The following is a 19,935-nucleotide window of genomic DNA, read 5'->3' on the forward strand; positions in this document are numbered from 1 at the left end:
AGCGGGACGCTGTGTTCGCATTGGTTCAACAAGTCCGCCACTGCTGGAGAACTTTGAAAAACTCCTATTTTGCACTGCTGCATGTAAACAGGAATGTTAACTTTCATCAGTCTGAATAAGGGCAAAAACTGGAATATTGTGTGGATGTAAACGTAGTCATTGAGCTCAAGGAAGTTGCGTGTGTCTGGTGTATATGCTTGACTGCATTTACCAACAGTCTATTTGTCATTGTTTTCCTTGGACTGTACTGATGGTCTGTCTTATCGGCCGATTATATTACCTTGGAGGAAGAAGGCCAGTTTACTTTAGCCCTGGTGCCATTACTCTATAAAGATTTGACGGTCACCCTTTATAAGCCAGTAATTATATATAGAGCAGAGACTTTGAGCTCTGTAAGATCATTTCTGCTCTGAGTCACACGCTCCAGAGTTCATACACAGTATGTACAGTATGTGTTGATAGCTGATAGTTACTGATTAACACCGTGAGCTGCTTTTTACAGGTGACAGGGTTATTTGGGTTACTCCACTGTGAGAACATAGTGGCAGGGAAGGATTTTTTTTTCAGCCAATTATGTTGAAATCCTTAAACACTCATTGAAATTGCCATATCTAGGTTAGTTTTTAATTAGGGCTATTATTTTTGAATTAGTCATGATCATTTTGGATTTTAAAGGCTCTGAAAACCGATTTGTCAGTCATCATTTTACTATGAGTGATGGGGTCCTACATAAACCCACATTTCTTTGCTAAAGTGTGAACAGTTTGGGTTATTTTCTGTGGGAGATTCCTGTATTTTGTCTTTTCTCTGTGGTGTTTTCACTTATTAAAAGTGGGCAGGAGTTAGGGGGGGAAAAAAGGTGATGTCATGTACTTCCATTCACCAATCAGGTTTCAACAATGTTTTAATCCATTCTAGTGACCGTTGTGTTTGCTCATGTTACCATACCACTGCCAATCAAACCAGATCTAACCACACCCGCACAATCCTGATGATGCAGATTAGCTTAGTTTCGGTGTTTTTAAACTTAAGTATTATTACCTAATGATGTTTAATTTTGACGGTTGCACACTAAGGAATACATATTCAATGCTGTAAAGAAATACTAAAGAAGTTTTTGTGTGAATCAACCTTTGTCAGTTTACTCTCTCTTGGTTATTTCCTGTTTATTCCTAATGTGATGTTGTTGTTTGGATAGCAGCCGCTGATGTGAGTGGGTTTACCTGGTCACATAATCATCATCAGGACTCCTTTCCCTTCACTCTGCTCTGTTTAGAGGCCATATTTCATATTTCATTTCAGATGATTGTTATTTTTACTACAGCTTGTATCTCCATTATAGTGATTTTGTATTTCATGGAAAGGATGCCATCTGGTTGCTTGTACATCAAGTGTAAAAATGTGGCACCTTTTTTTTGTTTTTCTTCTCCCACAAATGCCTTTATTGAAGGATGAGGATCATACATAATTTAAGGGCTGGGACGTGTTTGATGATGTTACTAGAAGGCTTTGTTGATGGTTATGTGTTTTGGCTCGACTAACTTGTAACTAATCTTACATATTTCTCTACAACCTTGAATATTCAATTCAGCCTAAATAAGCAACAATCAAAGTTAAAGTTTATTTAAAAAAAAAAGAAACATGCCTAGTTTTTATTTGTTAAGAGTTTCACAGTTTCAGGACTGTATGGGTGTGATTTGATCAGGTTTAACAGTGCTGGAAACAGAAGAAAACAGCCACATAGTTGTCATCGCATTTTGATTCAAATGTTGGAAAAAAAACACAGAATCTCTCTTGAGAATGAACCAAAACTGTTAATTTTCCGGGCCTTGAACATCCGCTTGCTTTGCTATAATTGCAGAGTTGCTGTGACTTTAAATAAACTAACCTAATTATTTAATTTACATTCACCACGACTTTATACGTGCAGTAGATGGATTAAACAGGTCTATAGATTCCTGTCTGTTGATTAAATGTGGAATGGACCTTAGATTACACTGGTGGTGTTTTGTATTCATTTGCCTTGGCACTGCTGTCACCGGAGCCACCACACAGGCAGGTTTATAAGCAAACAAATCTGTTTGCCAGTGGAAGGCATGATATCCTGAAATGGCACTTTTTCCCCATTTGTGTGGTGCTGAATGGACGAGGCCTCTGGCAGAACTGTAATTTAAACAAATGCTGTCTGAGTCCTCGGAGGTCTGTCATTGATTTAACAGGTACATCAGACAGTGTTCCTCATTACCCGTCAGAGAAACCACCAGTCTCTCTGATCAACTCTTCCAGCTGAATACGTTCTTTTTCTCACAGAATGCAATTTTCTCTCCTTTCTAAGCAACTTTGTGAAATGCCCCGGCTTCTTTAAGCGCTTGATGAATTGACACAGCTTTCCGTCACGCAGATGCCAAGCTGTGTATCTGTTTTGACAGTGATAGACACATATCTCCGTTCTCTGTATATTGCTCCCTGTTTCTCTTGCTTCTGCTGAAGGCGATAGATCGCTCCCATCAAGGCCGTCTGTCAAAATCTGTGGGCTGAAACGACCAGCTGCAGCACCGACGGATAGGGAATACATCTATGCTTGTGTTTTGCAACCATATCAAGTGCTTACAGGCTCTGGGCTTCAACAATAGTGTGTGTGACGCAGACTGTCACTCTCTATATATGTGTGTGTAAGCCTCGGCGGTGTATTTTCATTCAGTTGTCTGCCACGGCACAAAGGGAAGTGAGGTTGGAGGCTGAAATGGAGCTGATGGACATGGGATGCGGCAGGGACCTACACCTGTAGCCCACACCCTTCCAACACTGAGGGCCAGGGTCTAGAAACTTCCCTCACACAATCGGCTGGCAGCATCCTCTTTGTCTCAATATCACAATCAAAAGGAATATTTCCCTTTTTCATGGTTTAAGTTGCATATGTAACCCTATCTGTCAGGCCGCACGGCACGCCCCAGCAAAGTCTCTGCTTTGTGTTTAATGGGATGTTTGATGTACCAGGGCATGTGGAGGGGACAGGGAAACAGGAGTCCAAATGGTGGTTCCTTACACATGTAAGTATATCCTGTCCCCTCAACCTCGCCTCTACGGTTTGTAGATTTGGTTGAGAGCGGTCAGGTGGGTTTGAAAACTCGGTAGCTTATACGGAGTTTACATGGGTGATTATGATCTTAGTACAAATGATCTGCACCACAGTACAATATCCCTTTTGTGGTTGTTTAGATGCATGTACTCTTGCTTGTTTGTCTTTTATGGAAACCTAGTAAACAAAAGAGAAACCTTTCCAGGAAGAGAAAAGGGGGCAAAAAAGTGTTCACAGTTACCGTTTTTGGCTCCTGTTTAACCAATTATCTTTGAGTCAGCGCCATCTGCCAGTTGGTGTAAAAGCAGTGAAATGAGATGCAGATGTAGCTAAGGAAAACACTATGGTTCTTATGTTTTTAGATGGAGAAAAATGCTCTTTTTATCAGCAGAAAATTTTAGTTACACATGTTTGGTGTAATTTGTGCGACGTGATACGCATTTCTTTCACACATGCTTTTTAGCAGCAACATTTTTTATTTTTTTTTAAAGCTGTGACTGGAAGGTGGCAGGCTGTCAGAAGGAATTTAATATGTCAAGGCAGCATGTGACAACTCCATTCTCTATGGACTGTGTTCCATGCTGCGGCTTAAATCTCTTATTGAATGGAGAATCTTAACCCAGTTGATGTCACCAGGAAATTATGTTTATTCGTTCTAAGAATAAATGCTTAAGAGTCTGTTCCAGTTTGATGATAGGCTACAGTTTCTTTTTTTTATTATCACCCTTCCTTTAGCTAAGCTGTGTTCTGCTCTATTAGTGTCTTTTTTTTCTTGTTTTTCCCCCACTGTGTGATTTACGCTATGCATATTTTAAGAGTTACTTCTCAAAAGACAGAGCCATATTTATTTCACGAGTGACACATTCCCCAAATCCAAACATTTGACTGCTGACTGAAAGGGTTTCTGTGTACAGCAAGTCACTACAATTTTTATCAACTCATCTGTGGTCTTCTGTCAGTCATTAGGCACAATGTTAAAAAATGAATTGTCATTCACCAAAAATAAAAAAGAAGTAAAAACCTGAACCTGGCTGTGATTGTGTGATCTGGTGGTGTGTCAGTGTTATCACAGGTATCTCTCTCTTTCCTGAAGCTCACTGCAGCTAACATTACTACAGAGCTTTGGCTTGACCTTATGGTGGGCAAACTATTGTGAATAAGGAATACGCTTCAAAACAGTTAAATGAAAGGCTATGTGTTGCTGCCAAGGCTAGAGAGGAAAACATGATCAGATTGTGTGAAAAGTGCTGCCTGGTACGATCTTTCTGGCCAAAATGTTGCACTTACAAATTACACAGGACCTATTACCTGTGTTCTGTAGATGATTTTTTTTTTTCTAATGAAAAAGTTATAGCACACATCATTGTCTCATTGAGTAAGCGATTTTAATATTCATATTGTCACCTCACATTGTCCTGAACTGCATTAATGAATATGAGTTCATATAAAGTTGTCTAAAAGTAAGCAATCTATAACCCTTATCACTAGGGCTGGGCGATATGGAGAAAATCAAATCTCACAATATTTTTGACCAAATATCTCGATCGATACCGCAACGATATTGTAGGGTTTACTAATGGTGCTTTCACAAAATATTTACACAATGAGATTTCAGATAAATAATCATCAGTAATGTGGATATAATGACTAAGTGGGTAAAGGCAAATAATAGAACAGCTACAACAGTCTGGTAAGTTCAGAAAATGACATCACTTTACTGTAATGCAGCCTTTAAAACCAGGAAAAGACAACACTTATGTCATATTATCATATTACAATATCCAAAATCTAAGAGACTATGTCGTCTAGTCTCGTATCACAATATCGATATAATATCGATCTATTGCCCAGCTCTACTACTCCTCAATGAGATGAAAAATGATTTATTGAGAAACGTTTGAGCGCCTGCAGACTTAATAATCCTCACAGTCCAAGGCTGGTACAAATCCTAAGAGTATGCACTGTCTGAGGTCAAGTGTACAAACATGTTCCACCACTTACTAAAGTCCTATTCACCGATGCTCACGGCTTCCCATCTGTCCCGGGTCGATGAGTCTCTAGATCTGTATTCAGGTTATCTGCCCGCCTTAAAGCATTTCATTCAGTTTCCTCCAAAAAGGCCTTCGGTTTCAAGGTATTACAAAGTTAATTTAAAACGTAATATGTCAGTTGTAAAATGTTTAAATATCTGATGCAGGCTGTTGGCAGATGTTTCACACACACATAAGCTGAAAAATCATCCGACAACGGCAAGTGTTGATTTCAGCCGAATCCTAAATAAAGTTAAAAGATTACAACTTTTTAATTGGTTGAGACATCCATCAATTTTCTGCTGCTCATCTGGATTCAGGTCACTTTAATTGATTGATTATATGTTTTTTAGGAATTGTACAGTCCTATACAACTTGTGTCTGCTAATAAAATTGTGATATAAATGTCATTAAATGAATGTCCTTAATAAATAATTGTTGGACTTATTATCCCTACTGGGTTTCCGTCATTCTTTTACCGGTATGATAGTGAAACCGGTATTAAATAGCATTTAATGATTTATTATTATGCATGTTGCAGTGCATTAATTCACTCTCTTTCTGCGTCTCTGTCCAGGTTTGGCCTCTGGTCTAGAGATCACGTCTACGGCGCCGACCTCCATAGAGACGGCCAGCGGGCAGAGCGTGAAGCTGGACTGCCAGTTCACTCTGGCCCCGGAAGATTCTGGACCGCTGGATATTGAATGGAGCTTGTTGTCCTCTGACAACCAGAAAGAGGACAAAGTGGTACGTTTTAGATGTTCCCCAAAAACATTAAAGATGCAGTTTTATTTTGAAGACAGCATATGAAAGTACATTTGGCAGTTATTTGTTCTCTGATCGACTTTTAGCACAGTCATTTTATCTATGTTCAGTGAAGCTGAGCGTTGTTCTTGCCTTTTTGCTAGGTAGTTGATGGCATATTTTCCAACCTGGCCTTCTGTATGCAGCTCTAGAAATTGTTTCACAAACCTTTCTACAATACCTCAAAAAACAGAAATCAGTGTTATTTTTTTTTCTCCAAAGCTTGAAAGACTTTTAAAGTCCCTCGTCATTTGTTTGCAGCGTGTGTGGTTTTGCACTTAACTGTTCACTTGTGGTGTGTCTGCGTGTTGAAATGCAATACAGGCTCTATGCTAGGTGTCCATTTCCTTGAGTTGTTGCAGTGAAACGTAGGAAGTATACATTATACAACAAGACAAATGTAATTGGAGCCACATGTACTACTTGTATTGAGCATTTGTTGTCCGTAGTGTTCTCACAGACGCATTGTGGGAGCGATGGGAACTCTCTTTATCCCGGGCAGTGTCTTTGCTTTCCAGCATGGCCCTCAGCCATGGAAAGGGAGGACTACACAGCTCTACAGGATCTCTACAGGCCCTCAGGGCTTTCACAGCCATAGAGATAGATTCTTGGTACAGATCGCTCCAGTGGTGTGATTCTCTCCCATGGCTCTATACTCCCCCACCTGTCCTTCACTCCCCTTTTTTTTTTTTTTTTTTTTTTTTTGGCCTGAATGTTATGAGTAGGTCAGTGGCTCATCATTAGGCTTCTCTGTCTCTTTCATCCACCCACTGTCCTCTTAGTCCACTGGCCCAACAGGTCCTCCTCTCACCCAGGTAGGCCTCTGTACTCCTGCTTCTGGTCTTGTGCCATTACGGAGACACCAATTACCCCAGTTCTCTCTGTTATTTGACCTACTTTACTCAGAATCATTAACGAGAGTAGTGAAGAAAAGGGAGCTGGAGTTAGCAATCTATCATTATCGTTATTCTTAATCTATCAATGGTTGTTATGATGAAATATTGATTACAGAGGTTTTTAAATTCTTACATTTTTCAGTGTCTCAATAATGCTACGGGAGGACAGAATTCAGTGTGGGTGGTTCCCCGGTAGGGCCTCTTCCTCTTCATGTGTGAATGCAGCTGTAGAAATATATCAAATGTTCCTATATTGCATCTGGTTCCACAGTTTATTTTCTTTTTGTGCTATTTTGATGAGGTCAATCTGCAAACCCATTCACTTTGCCAAACCTTTTGTAGGAATTTTAAAAACAAACCAGACTCTCTCTGAACGTATTTGTTCTCCTTGACCTATCAGATTTTGCTCGCTATATACACACACGCTCCCATTCATAGCCTTTAACCATTATGAAGTCATGCTTAAGAGTAAACTCTTTGTAATTAGCAGCGTATTAATCCCAAGGGGCTGCTTTAATATATGTGACAGTGTTAAATGGGATTAGGCAGATCTGAGAGGACCAACGCTACTAGGTCAGGCAAGGAGATGAGAATGAGGCTCCCAGATACTCAAAGACCATGGTGAACCTCGGCTCACATGCACATGAGCAAATCCAGGCCGCGCTTAAAGGAACAGCCACTATCAGATACAACTTTAAAGCGCTAGAGAGAACTAGTCAACAGGATCGGTCCACCGGGTCATACAGCTGGGAACTCAAAGCGCTGTTTTAGCAAGCAGGGAGATGGGTTGTGTGGTGTGCCTTCCTGGCATGCGCAACTCTATTTATATTCTTGAACCATATTATTCTTTGCATTGATGCAATCGGAAGTAATGCCACAGCATTATCTATTCAAACCAGTATCTGCTGGGGAATGATGGCCTCCTTCATCTGACATATCCCACATATCATCAGGGTCTGGGTGGTGAAGCATAGCTAATGCATGTTGCTTTGTTGGGCTTGAATGAGGGATGCCAGGCATGCCTACAGTAACAGTCATTAGCATTTGGCTCTCATTTCCTGGCTACTGATTAGCTGGAAGGAGGGTGTGCCCTGAGTGCACAGCACCACTGTGAGAACAACAAGGAAAACAAATATGAAAAGTAAATCTGAATGGTGTGAACAGTAGGGGTGGGAATCACCAGAGGTACCACGATACGATATTATCACGATACTTAGGTCACGATACGATATTATTGCGATTTTAAACATATTGCGATATTCTGCAATATATTGCAATTTATTACCTTTTTTCCAACTTCATTATTATGTCCCCAAAGGAAAACTTTGTCAACATCTGTTTGTTCATCTCACATGAATTTTATTGCTGTAAAATGTGACTGTCAAGCTGACTAACTAACCAGCACTTTAATGAATATGTTATAAATGTTGTATACACCTGGCAAACTGAACTGTTTGCATTTTTAATTAAGGTGGACTAGACTGTAATACCAACAGGTATGCACTGCTGTGCTACTACAGGTATTTTTACAATTAAAATGAGTACAAAAAACGGCGCGACGGAGTCACATTACCTCGGTTCCGTGTTTTTAGCAAGTGACAAAATCCTTCATTTTCCACAACGTTGTATGGACGCAGGTCTTTGCACATGAAGTAGGCGATGGCTTGAGTTATTTTCTTAGCTCGCTCTGAATTGGGAGGTAGCTTTGTCAAGCTAAGTGTGTCCAGTGTTGGTTGGTTTTTCGGGCGGAGCTGGTTTAGCATTAGCTTTACCGTCCTCGGCTAACGCTAACTCTGGATGGTGGCGTGTGAGATGAGCCCTCATGTTTGTGGTATTCCCTGAGTATTTTATTTGCATACGACACTCCTTGCAAATCCCATGTCTCATGTCCATCTCAGTTGTCCCCTCTTTGTTAAAAAATCCGAAAAAAGTCCAAACACTTGATTTAAACGCAGATGGTGCATTTCTGATTTCTTTCTCTGACGCTGCCATGTTTATTTTATCTACATCCTCCTGCACGCTGACAGTCACCCCGCTGACCTCACCAGAAAACAAACCGCGCCATCTGGTGGACTGAATAAGCAATTGATTTCATTATTATACTACCAAAAAGTTAAATTCTGATGTGCAATTTAAATAATAAAAGATCGATACTTGGCGCCTGTGTATCGATACAGTATTGCCACGAGAAATATCGCGATACTATGCTGTATCGATTTTTTCCCCCACCCCTAGTGAACAGGAGATATGTGTTCAGAAGGAAAAACATTCAAAATTGCACAGCCTTATCCTATATGTCCTAATACAAACGGTCTTATTTGTCCTTGGGTACAGCATCAGAGCGTTTTGTTTGCTGTACTTATTGTGGCAGGAATTTGTGCATGTTGACAAAGCATTGGAGGATTTGATTGTAAAGCCACGACACTGTTTGGGGAAAATTGCATTGTTTGTTTGTATATCAGTGATGACCGTGAATGCTGATGGCCACATTTTGTGACATTCTCTATAGCCTCCATATTGAAGGACACTTGATCCGTTTTCAGGTGGGGATTCTGCTTTAACCTTGTGAAGCAGTTTGGAGCAGAGCTGTTGCGTGGCAGCAGCACTCCCGAGTCATTCGAGTTAAACGCCTCTGTGGGAGCGCAAAGACACAAAGCTGCACTCCCTGAGCTCTGCAGGTTGTTTAGAGTACACAGGTGTCACAGCTCTCTGCTTTGCATCTCAAATGATCTGCACCTCTTCCCCTTCCCTGCCTGAGCATCACATGACAATGACCTCATCTTTCTGTGTCAGATGCAACTTAAGCCCGACCAATAGAGGACTGCTACCTCTGCAGCGTGATCGGTCCACTGAGAATGGCCGGGCCAGGTGGCGATTGTATCACTGAATGTCCTACCTGCTATGAAACACAGCACACAGACAGTGGTGCCCCTCCACCCCTCCCCAGCTTGTCTAGTCATTTGCCCTTTTCATTTCCATTCCCCAGGCTCTTTATGGGCTTTTTTTTTTTCATTGGATCATGATTCTCAAGGTTATTGCGCAGTTCAGATTTTGTTTTTGTTAGAAGTGTGCATGTGTGTAAGCACTCCCATCTGTGTGCCTGTGAAGTGGTTGAGCCCAAGTGAGAGTTGTTGTCTGGCTGAGCTTGGGGCAATTTAATTTCCTCTGTGCTCTCATCTCGCATATTGCTGTTATTACTGCTGATGTTCTGATCCGCAGTGTAGTTAGGATAGGTTTCCCTCCCCTGAGAACCAGGTGGAATTCTAACTAAATTGCCTGTTTACATGTCAAATATGTACAAGATGAACATGGCACGCCTGCATCGCTGCTCCAGGAACTAGCCTTCCATTTGGAAATGTAGCAGAAAGGCAACTTGCTGTAGACACACCAGAACATCCCCGACTCTGTTTACCTTTTGTTTTGCTCGTCTCGTGCTTCCTTTAAGTGCTCTGCCTCCTCTGATGGGTTCATTATTCTTCCTCTCCTCCTGCCATCTTTAGTTTTTTTCCTCTCTCCTCCTCTCTACCCAGGGGTATTGCTGTGCGTATGCCTGGTGTTGATCGTGGCACAGAAAAGTCTGCCGTTGACTGTCTCCATGGAAATGTGGAAGAATATGCCAGTGTCTATGAAAGAGAATGAAAACTCTTCATTGTTTGCATTTCTTTCTATATTTTTTTTACCTTCCTCGTTGTTTTCCTGCCAGGCTGAAGGGCATTGCCGAGATAAAACGGAGGCTGCCTTCTATCTTCCATATATTTAGTTTGGTTCAGTGAGCAAGGCCTTAGCTTTCAGAAAGCCCACAACTGTCATTTCAAGGCCTTTGTTTTATTTGTTTTCTAGAAGGACTTTTATTTTCATAAACGGATAATTGCATGGCTCTATGTAGGTTTAGGTTAACTCAACCTCTCTTTCCTTCACTCCCTTTTCACATCCAAGGTGATCCTGTACTCTGGCGACAGGTCCTACGAGGACTACTATGACCCAATGAAGGGTCGAGTCCACTTCAACTCGGCCGACCCCAAGAACGGCGACGCCTCCATCAACTTGACGGGGCTGAAGTCGTCCGACTCGGGCACCTACCAGTGTAAGGTGAAGAAGGCTCCTGGTATCCGCAGCAGGAAGATGCTGCTGATCGTCATGGGTGAGTGGAACCAACTGAACACACTCTGGTGTGTTTTTTTTTTTTTTCCTCACAGGGTAAATTCTCTCTCTCCACACATGCACCAAATCACACGGCCTTTGCCCTCCTTGGCTGTTTTTGATGTAATCCCTTCTAAAATCGAGTGCCTGACCTTCCTGGAGGCTGTGGAGCATTGCCCCCTTTGTGATACAATTCTGTATTCATCCTTGACGCTCTGATTATGTCTAAAATGTTTTTTTTTTTCTTTCACTTAATATTGCGGCCATGATTTACAACTTATATCTATATTTCTATTTAGTATTAGTCTTTTTTCGTCAATCACAGCTCCCATTTTAAATTGTTTTAATGTTGGTATGCAAATGGTGCAAATATTTACACTATTAGCTATATTCTTAGACTATTAACTGTGAAAAGTACAACAATATCAAATGATTACACGTTATTGATTTTGAAACCGTAACACCCTAACTAGTACAGGCAAGGCAGTTAAACAATATGACATCATTTCCAAAGTGCACAATCTAATCCTGTCTTTTAAAAATGTGGTCAAACCTCAGCAATGGAGTTGATGCACTCAGCTGGCTTTTTATTGCACAGGGTGAGATGGGTGACACATCAGAGTTGTATAAGTCAGATGATTCACTCCCGAGGCAAACACACACTCACACAGAGTGGCCTTGCTGGTCAGTCAACTGACTAAATGATGTCGAAAGGGAATCGCCTCCCGAAACCCAGTCTGGTATTTGCATATGGGAAAAACAACCCACATGCGCTGCACTAGTGTGTTGTGGGAGAAGCTGTTATCGCAGCTCTGTCATCGGGAATGGTTTCTCCTTTCTAAAGATAGGGCAAACTCCAAAAAATGGCTTGTTGACATGATATCATGTGTACAAAAGTGACTGCGCTGCACCAACTAGCTCAACCAGAAAGACATGAGCTCTTGGAAAACAAACAGGCTTCTCAGTAGCTATGTTGTGGCACCACTAAGCAGTTATAAAGTGATAAAAGAAATGAATGGCCAGCCACAGATAATCTGACCATTAACTGTGACTACAGCTGACGCACGAACCACTGATTAAGCCCTCGGGAAGGCTACTTTACATAGAAATGTATCTGACCAGAAGCAACTTAAAAAAACTGCTTAAGTCATTGCTGAGTCATACATATGCTCGTACATTTCCTGTGACTGCTTCTCTTCCGTAGAACGCGTTCCTCACCAGCGAGGAAGGATTCATCAATTGTTTTCATGCCTATTTTTAAATGCTGGTTAATGTCATTGTTAAGTTTATCATTTCATCAAAGCCACGTAGTTAACAAATCCCATCTAAAATGGAAACTGCATCTAGGCTGAAGTTTGCTGCACAAGCAAATACCAGTTATATGGGCGCCCGGATAGCTCAGTTGGTAGAGCAGGCGCTCATATATAGAGGTTTACTAGTCAACACAGCGGGCCCGGGTTTGACTCAACCTGTGGCCCTTTGCGGTATGTCATTCCCTCTCTCTCTCTCTCCCCTTTCATGTCATCTGTCCTGTCAAAAATAAAGGCCGAAAATGCCAAAAGAAAACATCTTTAAAAAAAGAAAAAAAATACCAGTTTTACACAGTATAGTATCCATTGTTAATACATTTGGTTTACATTCTGATTTAAATGCCTGTGTTGAAGGATATATATATATATATTTATTTATTTATTTATTTATTTTTAACCATATATATCATATATATGATCATCTACTGTCGAGATGTTATTTCTGGTGGTTCTTGTACTCTTTGTGTTGATTGTCGAGTTTCATTTGTCCATCGTATCAGGCTGTGGATAAGAGCATCAGCTAGGTGACTACAATGCAAATCCGTCTTTCATTCTGGTTGTAAGGCAGTTGTCTTTATCCGTAGGGTGCATTACAGAGAGGGATAGCTTGAGGCTACAGAAGCTGACAGGCTGCTAGCTATTGACCCCAGGGGCAGGGGTGTTCTTAGCAAAGAAACATTGACAAGGAGAGGGAAGGACATCCTGCCTGCTCTGCATTCCACCTTCAGGTCGATCTTGTCACAAGGTGTATGGTCCTGAGAACAGGGGAGACATGCATGCGTATGTGTGCACAAACAAATGCCCCTCAATTTTATACACTGGGTGTTGCTGTGGCTTGTCACACACACACACACACACACACACACACACACACAGCCATATGCAGGCAAGCACACATGCTGAAACCTGCAGTGTCCATGGTGTCCAGCTACTGTACAGTAGTAGTAGGTAGCATCCCTTGTTGTGTATTCTCCTCAGGTTGCACCGGGACATTGAAGTTAACAGGACAAGAATGCCCACCTGCAGTCCGGCACTGCATGTCACAACTGCTTCTGACACACCCCCACCTGTACTTTCAACAGCCAATCATTTAGCTCTGTCTGCCACAAGTCCAGGCATTCCTCATCGCATCCAAGATCTCACTGAAAGCCCAACAGCCAATCTCTTTAATTCTTTCTGCCCAACTTTAGTGCCCACTAGTCGCTTATATTTCACTTTATTGTTCAACTATCAGTTGACACTCCTGTGCGCCTCTTTACTCCAATGAATACCACAATCTAGCAATCCCTTTCTACTTATCTCGGCCGCAAGATAGCCTTGTGCAACTCATAAATCTCAATTCATTGTTCGTTTAACGGAGCCAGGTTAGCCGCATCGCTCTGCCCTTTATCTCTCTGCACCCTTCCAGCCTCTGTCACCTTCTTCTTTGACCTCATCTTTCAAACAAATAAATCTGCTCATCGGACAGCAGTCCTAATAAGAGGAGCTGTGTGTTACAGCCCTTAGACGTGTCGAGTTCAAAAAAAAAAAAAAAAAATGCGTTTAAAATGTCATAGCTCTCTGACATTTACTGTGTTGTGTGAATGTGTGTGTAGGTACAACACAACAGCAGCAAAGAGCAGGCCGGTGAGTGAGGAGCTGCACAGCCTTGGCCCCCATCACTCTACCATCTGTCCATCAGCGCTCCCATCATTTTTGCTCTGCCCAGCTCTCAGTTTTGCCCCCTCCGTCCTGACCCCCTGTGAGTTTATTAGATTAGTAGGAGCACTCAATACCGTTACTACTAACAGTCTACTGTTAATCCTTACGGTTATGCCTGCTAAGCTCCCCCCACCCCTCTTCTGACACCTGGTTCAGATCTGGAGAGCCCCGCTCCAGGGTTTTGTTGTCATTATTACCACACCATGATGTCAGCTTTCTCTCACTGAACGCACAAAACTTGGATTGTGGCCTCAAAAACATTACCTCTCATTGTTTCTCTTCTTACCTCCCTCCCTTTTACCCCCCGATGCCTGGCTGACTGTGTGTCTGGGTTTCATTGGAGTCGGTCTGCTTTTAATTTGAAGCTCTGTTTGTTTTTGAATCCCCCATCTCATCTCCTGCCAGCGCTCCTACTGACCCGAGGAGTGTTTGCACACGTTAGGCTTTCAGACAGAAAGCTTAGCCTCCATCCATCCTAACCCTGAAAGCTACGTGCACACGTGTGTTTGTGTGTCCAATGGCAGGCGACAGCTCCCGTAATGACAGCAGCTGTATAAATTAATCTGATTACGCCTGTCATTACACCGATGAATGCTGCTTTGAGCAAGGGAGGAGGTGAACTTCAGGACTTCACAATACACATGCACACAACTTGCCACAAGACTTAAAAATAATAGGGTTGTAGGCAGGAGGGGTGTGTGGTTTCCGAGGCCACCTGGTTGCGTCTGTTTTTCACCTCTCACAATCAGTTTTCTTTCATTCTTTCTCTCCACAGTGAAGCCATCCAAGCCCAGGTGCTACGCCGAAGGGCCCACACAGGAAGGCAAAGACATTGTGCTGAGGTGCATATCTAACGAGGGCACCAAACCCCTGCAATACAGCTGGGAGAAGACCAGTGACCGCAAGCTGCTGCCCAGCTCCGCTGTGATGGGTAATGGACCCTCTCACAAGCACTCCAGGACAAATGGAAATCAGTTTTTTTTAGGTCCCACACACAGGTCTTCTTTCTGTTTAACGCTGCCATCTCTTCATTGATGTGTTCTTTTCCCTCCCTACAGATCCAGTGGGAGGCACCATTAACGTGAGGAACGCATCTGCCAGCACATCTGGCACCTACCGCTGCACTGCCAATAACCGTGTTGGCTCTGAGGAATGTATTCTGTATCTCAACGTGACACCTCGTGAGTACCCAACTAACTTCACGTTGATGCACTAACCTGCAATATCCAAATAGCTGGAGATAAATTTTCTGTCACTTAATCCATTGACTAATCGTCAATGGAGATATTTGAGATATTTAAGACTGGATTTAAGCAGTGGCCGTCATTGCCATCCATGAAGCCATGCCACTAGAGTGGCTAGTAATCTACATATGGGCTGCTGTACCTAAGTGACTGTACAAGTTCAGGCTAAATTATTACACTTTTTTTTTTTTTTTTTTTACCCTATACTATCAAGAGGTTTGCATCTGGGATCCATTAGGTTATTGCACATTTGTGAAAAATTCAGTTTTCAGAAAAAAAAAACTCCATACTTTTCCTGTACCTGTACTGGTGGCACGTTTATCAGTGACAGCACACATACAGACAAATATCAGTTGGATTCAGTCTTTTCACATCAACAGATCTGCCACTTTATCACAGCTAAACATAGCAATGAGAAGTGGAAAGTCCTACTGAAGATTCCAATGGATTGAGAAAGAAAGATAGTGTACGTTTTGATTTACGAGTGCCATGAAAAAGGTATGAAGATTCAGGCAGCGTCAGCGTCTTGAGTAGTAGAAGCTGTGGTACCACGCGCTGCGGCAGCACTGTCAAACAAACAGCAGACAGGTGCTGCAGCATGGGGCAGCTGTAGCCAGAGGTGTAGTGGTAAAAAAAGAGGTGGGTAAACTACAACTTCTGTGATCAGGTGGACCACGACGTGGTCACCCGGTAAGGTGGGCCACTGCCTACCGGTGTATGTGTATCCTGATGACATCGCTAGAGGCTATCATTTGACGGTAACCAAAGGTATCACTGGTTGTTCCCTCATAGGTCACACAATCACTATTCAATTCATACATTAATCTAAGTTCTTGTTAAAGAGACTGAAGAAGGAATAATATGGTTAAAATCTATAAAGTTTACTAAATGACAAAATGGAGAGAACAAAAATCTTTAAGAGAAATATAGAGGGAGGGTTTCCAATGCATAATACATAATGATTATGGGTTTAGGGATTTGGGATTATTTTCAGAGTCGATAAATCTGTTATTTTCTCGATTAATCGATTAGTTGTTTGGTCTATAATATGTCAGGAAAATGTGGATCAGTGTTTCCCAAAAGTCCAGGATGACGTCCTAAAATGTCTTGTTTTGTCCACAACTCAAAGATATTCAGTTTACTGTCACAGAGAGAAGACACTAACATATTAACATTTAACAAACTGAGAATTTTTTACTTTTGTCTTAAAAAATGACTCAAACAGACTAATTGATTATCAAAATATTTGTTGATTTTTAACAATTGCTAATGTAGCAGATGCAGATTGACGACAGAAGGATGAATCTGGTGCCACATATTTTAATTTAAAGAAAACTCAATTTCTGTAATTAACAGAAGAAAGACAATTTAAGTTGCACTGTACTTTCCACAAGCGTAATGGCTGCCGACATTAACAGATGCTTTTGCAAAACCTGTTACTTGTAACATGGGCTAATGGGAAAAGGTAGAGGTGACTTGTTGAGTCAGTGGCATGAATCTACGTGAACCAAATTAACCTCAAAAACATGAAGTTTAGTAGGCTACGGTTTTCCGAGCTCACTCACTTTGGGCTTGTAGCCGAGGCCGTTTGCTGGCATCAGGAGGAGGGCTGCTGTCTTGATGGTGCTTAAAAAATTGCCGGATATCCATATTTACAATTCATTCATCATTACATGAGACATGTAGGCTAATTTGGGCTAGTGACTGACAAATCTTGATGCAGTCTTCTGCTTCCTGCTGGCTACGCTGGAGATGCTCGATGGTGGTTTAAGCCCCCAACGTTGACTTGAAGGCAGCGCTGCGACCATTGACTTCATGACTTCAAGGCACCTAACCATTGCCTAATCCTAGTGACTTCCAGGCATTGCTGCCTGGAAGTCGACGTTGGGGGCTTACAACATCAAACGCCGCAAGAGATTGGTCAACACAGACAGTAATGCAGCACAATATGAAAGACTTCGTCTTAGGTTTAAACACCTATGAAACTAATAATGAACAATATGAAACTAAAACGACATAATAATAATATTTAAGCTTAATTTAAAATGGCTTAGGAACTACAGGCAATTTAGAGGTGGATAAACGCTATTTCCGAATTTTTGGGAGGTGCGTAAACGGCGTTTACGTGCGTTTAGCCTCCACTACATCCCTGGCTGTAGCGGAGTGCTGGAACACAATGTATCTAGAGCTGCAATGATTAATCAATTAGTTGTCAACTTTTAAACTAATCGCCAACTATTTTGATAATCGATTAGTCGGTTTGAGTCATTTTTTTTAAGGCAAAAGTAAAAATTCTTTGAATCCAGCTTGTTAAATGTGAATATTTTCTAGTTTCTTTTCTCCTCTGTGACAGTAAACTGAATATCTTTGAGTTATGGACAAAACAAGACATTTGAGGACGCCATCTTGGGCGTTGGGGAAACACTGATCAACATTTTCCACATTTTATAGACCAAACATCTAATCGATTAATCGAGAAAATAATCAACCGATTAACCGACTATGAAAATTGTTAGTTGCAGCCCTAGATGTATCTATCATCAGGGTTTCCTCTAGAATTTATTTCAGCGGGGGGGAAATTGGACGTCACTGTACGGGCTTATCTGCTAATGTTGGCTGCCACCCGTTACCCATATCCAGCAAATAGACGGTACCGTAGGGTGATTTAACGTCACCGCTCATTTTACACGCAGTTTAACAACAAAACTAAATGCTGAGTGAACATTACTAGCTACGTTTTTCATGTTGGTTTTGAGCGGTATGCACCCCCACTAACCTGGAAAATGTTTTTAAAACGGAACGTTAATACAGCGTGTCGGAGGAATACAGCGTTCTCCTGCAACGGGAGTCAGAGGCACCGTCACAGCAGCGTTAGCTAACGTTAGCTTCTTGTCTCATCTGGGGTCTGATAAACAGTGAATTCATCAAAGTCAGTGTGCCCAACACGATTTTCCAATAAACTGTAGCTGTCAAATTTCACGGGAACTGCTGAGTGCGGATTTCATGTCGCGGCTTTCGTCGCTGTTTATCATTTATTGAGTGAAGTAGTACTCGCCCTGTTGTTTATTTGGTTGCCATGACTTGGCGAGTGATGACATCCTGTCACTGTTCCAGTTGCTCTGCTCACCCTAGGGGGAGAGAGAGCTCACCCTAGGGGGAGAGAGAGCGGATTACAGTTCGCTTGAGTTCAGTAGAGCAGACGGCTCTACGACTTTATCACTTTTCATAAACAGCCAAAGGAACGGTGGTGCGTGGTGTACATAGCGGAAACCCCGTTGTGCGTCTGTCCTATTTCTGATACCGTGGTGCTGGAAATTTTACTGTGGCGCACCGCCACTATGCTATCAACATAGAGGAAACACTGATCATACAGGCACAAGGATACTTTTACCTTTCTTTGGTCTATTCTTGGCCCGATACACTCTAGCCTGGGTAAACCCTGACAAACTTCCGGCAAATTTGAGATGTCTCCAAAATCGAGGCACCAATCACAACCGCTGAGGCGAGCTTTACACCAATCACAACCATTGAGGCGGACTTTACGCAACAACGATAACACAGCGACGGCGAGCAGCTTTTTGTTTACATTCAACATGACTGCTACCGAAGCCGTGCTTCACGTGCTCGGCCATGACCGGCAACCAGCAGGTCAGTCTGCAATATGTCGATTTCATGCCGGTCAACGCTACAATTAACTGACAACATAAGTTATACACGAGTTAGAGTTCTCGGACGCACGCGCACACGGACGCGACAGCACGGTCTCTTTTTCCTTTCTCTCAACTTTTCCGCGGTGTGTGGCGCGTACCTGCTCGCAGTGTGAAGCGCGTGTCCGCGCTATTCTCGCACACGTAGGGAACCTCGTGAATTAACCTGCAACATGTCAGCAACAATTTTGCAATATGCACCTGCAAGGAAAATGTAGGGCGTGGAGGGACAACACCAAAAACCCATTATTATTTTTTAGTTGGATATTAGATGTGAAAAGCGTCACCCGGATCGTTGGTCTGATTGGTTGAAGGACTATCCAATGCGCCCAGAGGCATTTGAGCGGTGTCCGTTGGTGACGCCCCTTTGGAAATGAGCTGTCAATGAACCTTTCCCAGACCCACTCTCAGTTACAACTGCGAAGGGTCTGTTGTCAACCAGGCTATTGACATTCTTCTGAAACTCCTAAACTCCAAAACTGGCCACAGTTCTGTTTAGATATAGTGTCTGCATACACAGCAGTTAGCAGATGACGAAATGTGCATCACACAGACCCCTTTGGCTATACGGACGCAGAATGTTTAATGCACACTTTAGTGGTAGGAGGATGTCTTGAGTGACATTGGTAATTGGTAACTGTTTTCGATGTGATAAGCTGAAAAAAGGTGCCGGATTCTAAAAAGTCACTTTTGGGTCATGAGCTCTCAAAGCCATGGTCAAAACACCTCTTTGCCTCAGAAAATAATCCAGCACTATATTTTGAGGTTTGTGTTGGACGCAGACCCTTAGTTATGTTTAAGTCACTGCTACCCAAATGACCTTTACCAAACCTTCCAACCCTTTTCCTCCTTGTGTTGCGCAGCCCCCAACACTGCAGGCATCATCGCAGGAGCCATAATTACTGTACTCCTGATCCTCCTCATCATTGCCATCATCCTCTTCTGCTGTTGCCGTGCCCGTAACCGGAAGAAGTATGAGAAGGAAATCTGCAATGAGATAAGGTACATTCACTAAAACCTCAAT

General features: G+C 42.3%; 1 protein-coding gene across 1 annotated transcript in view; it reads left to right on the plus strand.

The window, feature by feature from the left end:
• Positions 1 to 19,935, plus strand: part of cxadr (CXADR Ig-like cell adhesion molecule) — a 45,703-nt gene that overhangs the window by 22,784 nt on the left and 2,984 nt on the right. Inside the window, exons 2-6 of the mRNA XM_028596153.1 lie at positions 5,687 to 5,856; positions 10,746 to 10,950; positions 14,736 to 14,891; positions 15,019 to 15,141; positions 19,775 to 19,913. Of these exons, the coding sequence (XP_028451954.1) occupies positions 5,687 to 5,856; positions 10,746 to 10,950; positions 14,736 to 14,891; positions 15,019 to 15,141; positions 19,775 to 19,913 (793 nt within the window). The remainder of the gene's footprint in view (positions 1 to 5,686; positions 5,857 to 10,745; positions 10,951 to 14,735; positions 14,892 to 15,018; positions 15,142 to 19,774; positions 19,914 to 19,935) is intronic.

This window comes from Perca flavescens, chromosome 13 (genome assembly GCF_004354835.1).
Source record: "Perca flavescens isolate YP-PL-M2 chromosome 13, PFLA_1.0, whole genome shotgun sequence".
In the NCBI taxonomy this organism is placed as follows: domain Eukaryota; kingdom Metazoa; phylum Chordata; class Actinopteri; order Perciformes; family Percidae; genus Perca; species Perca flavescens.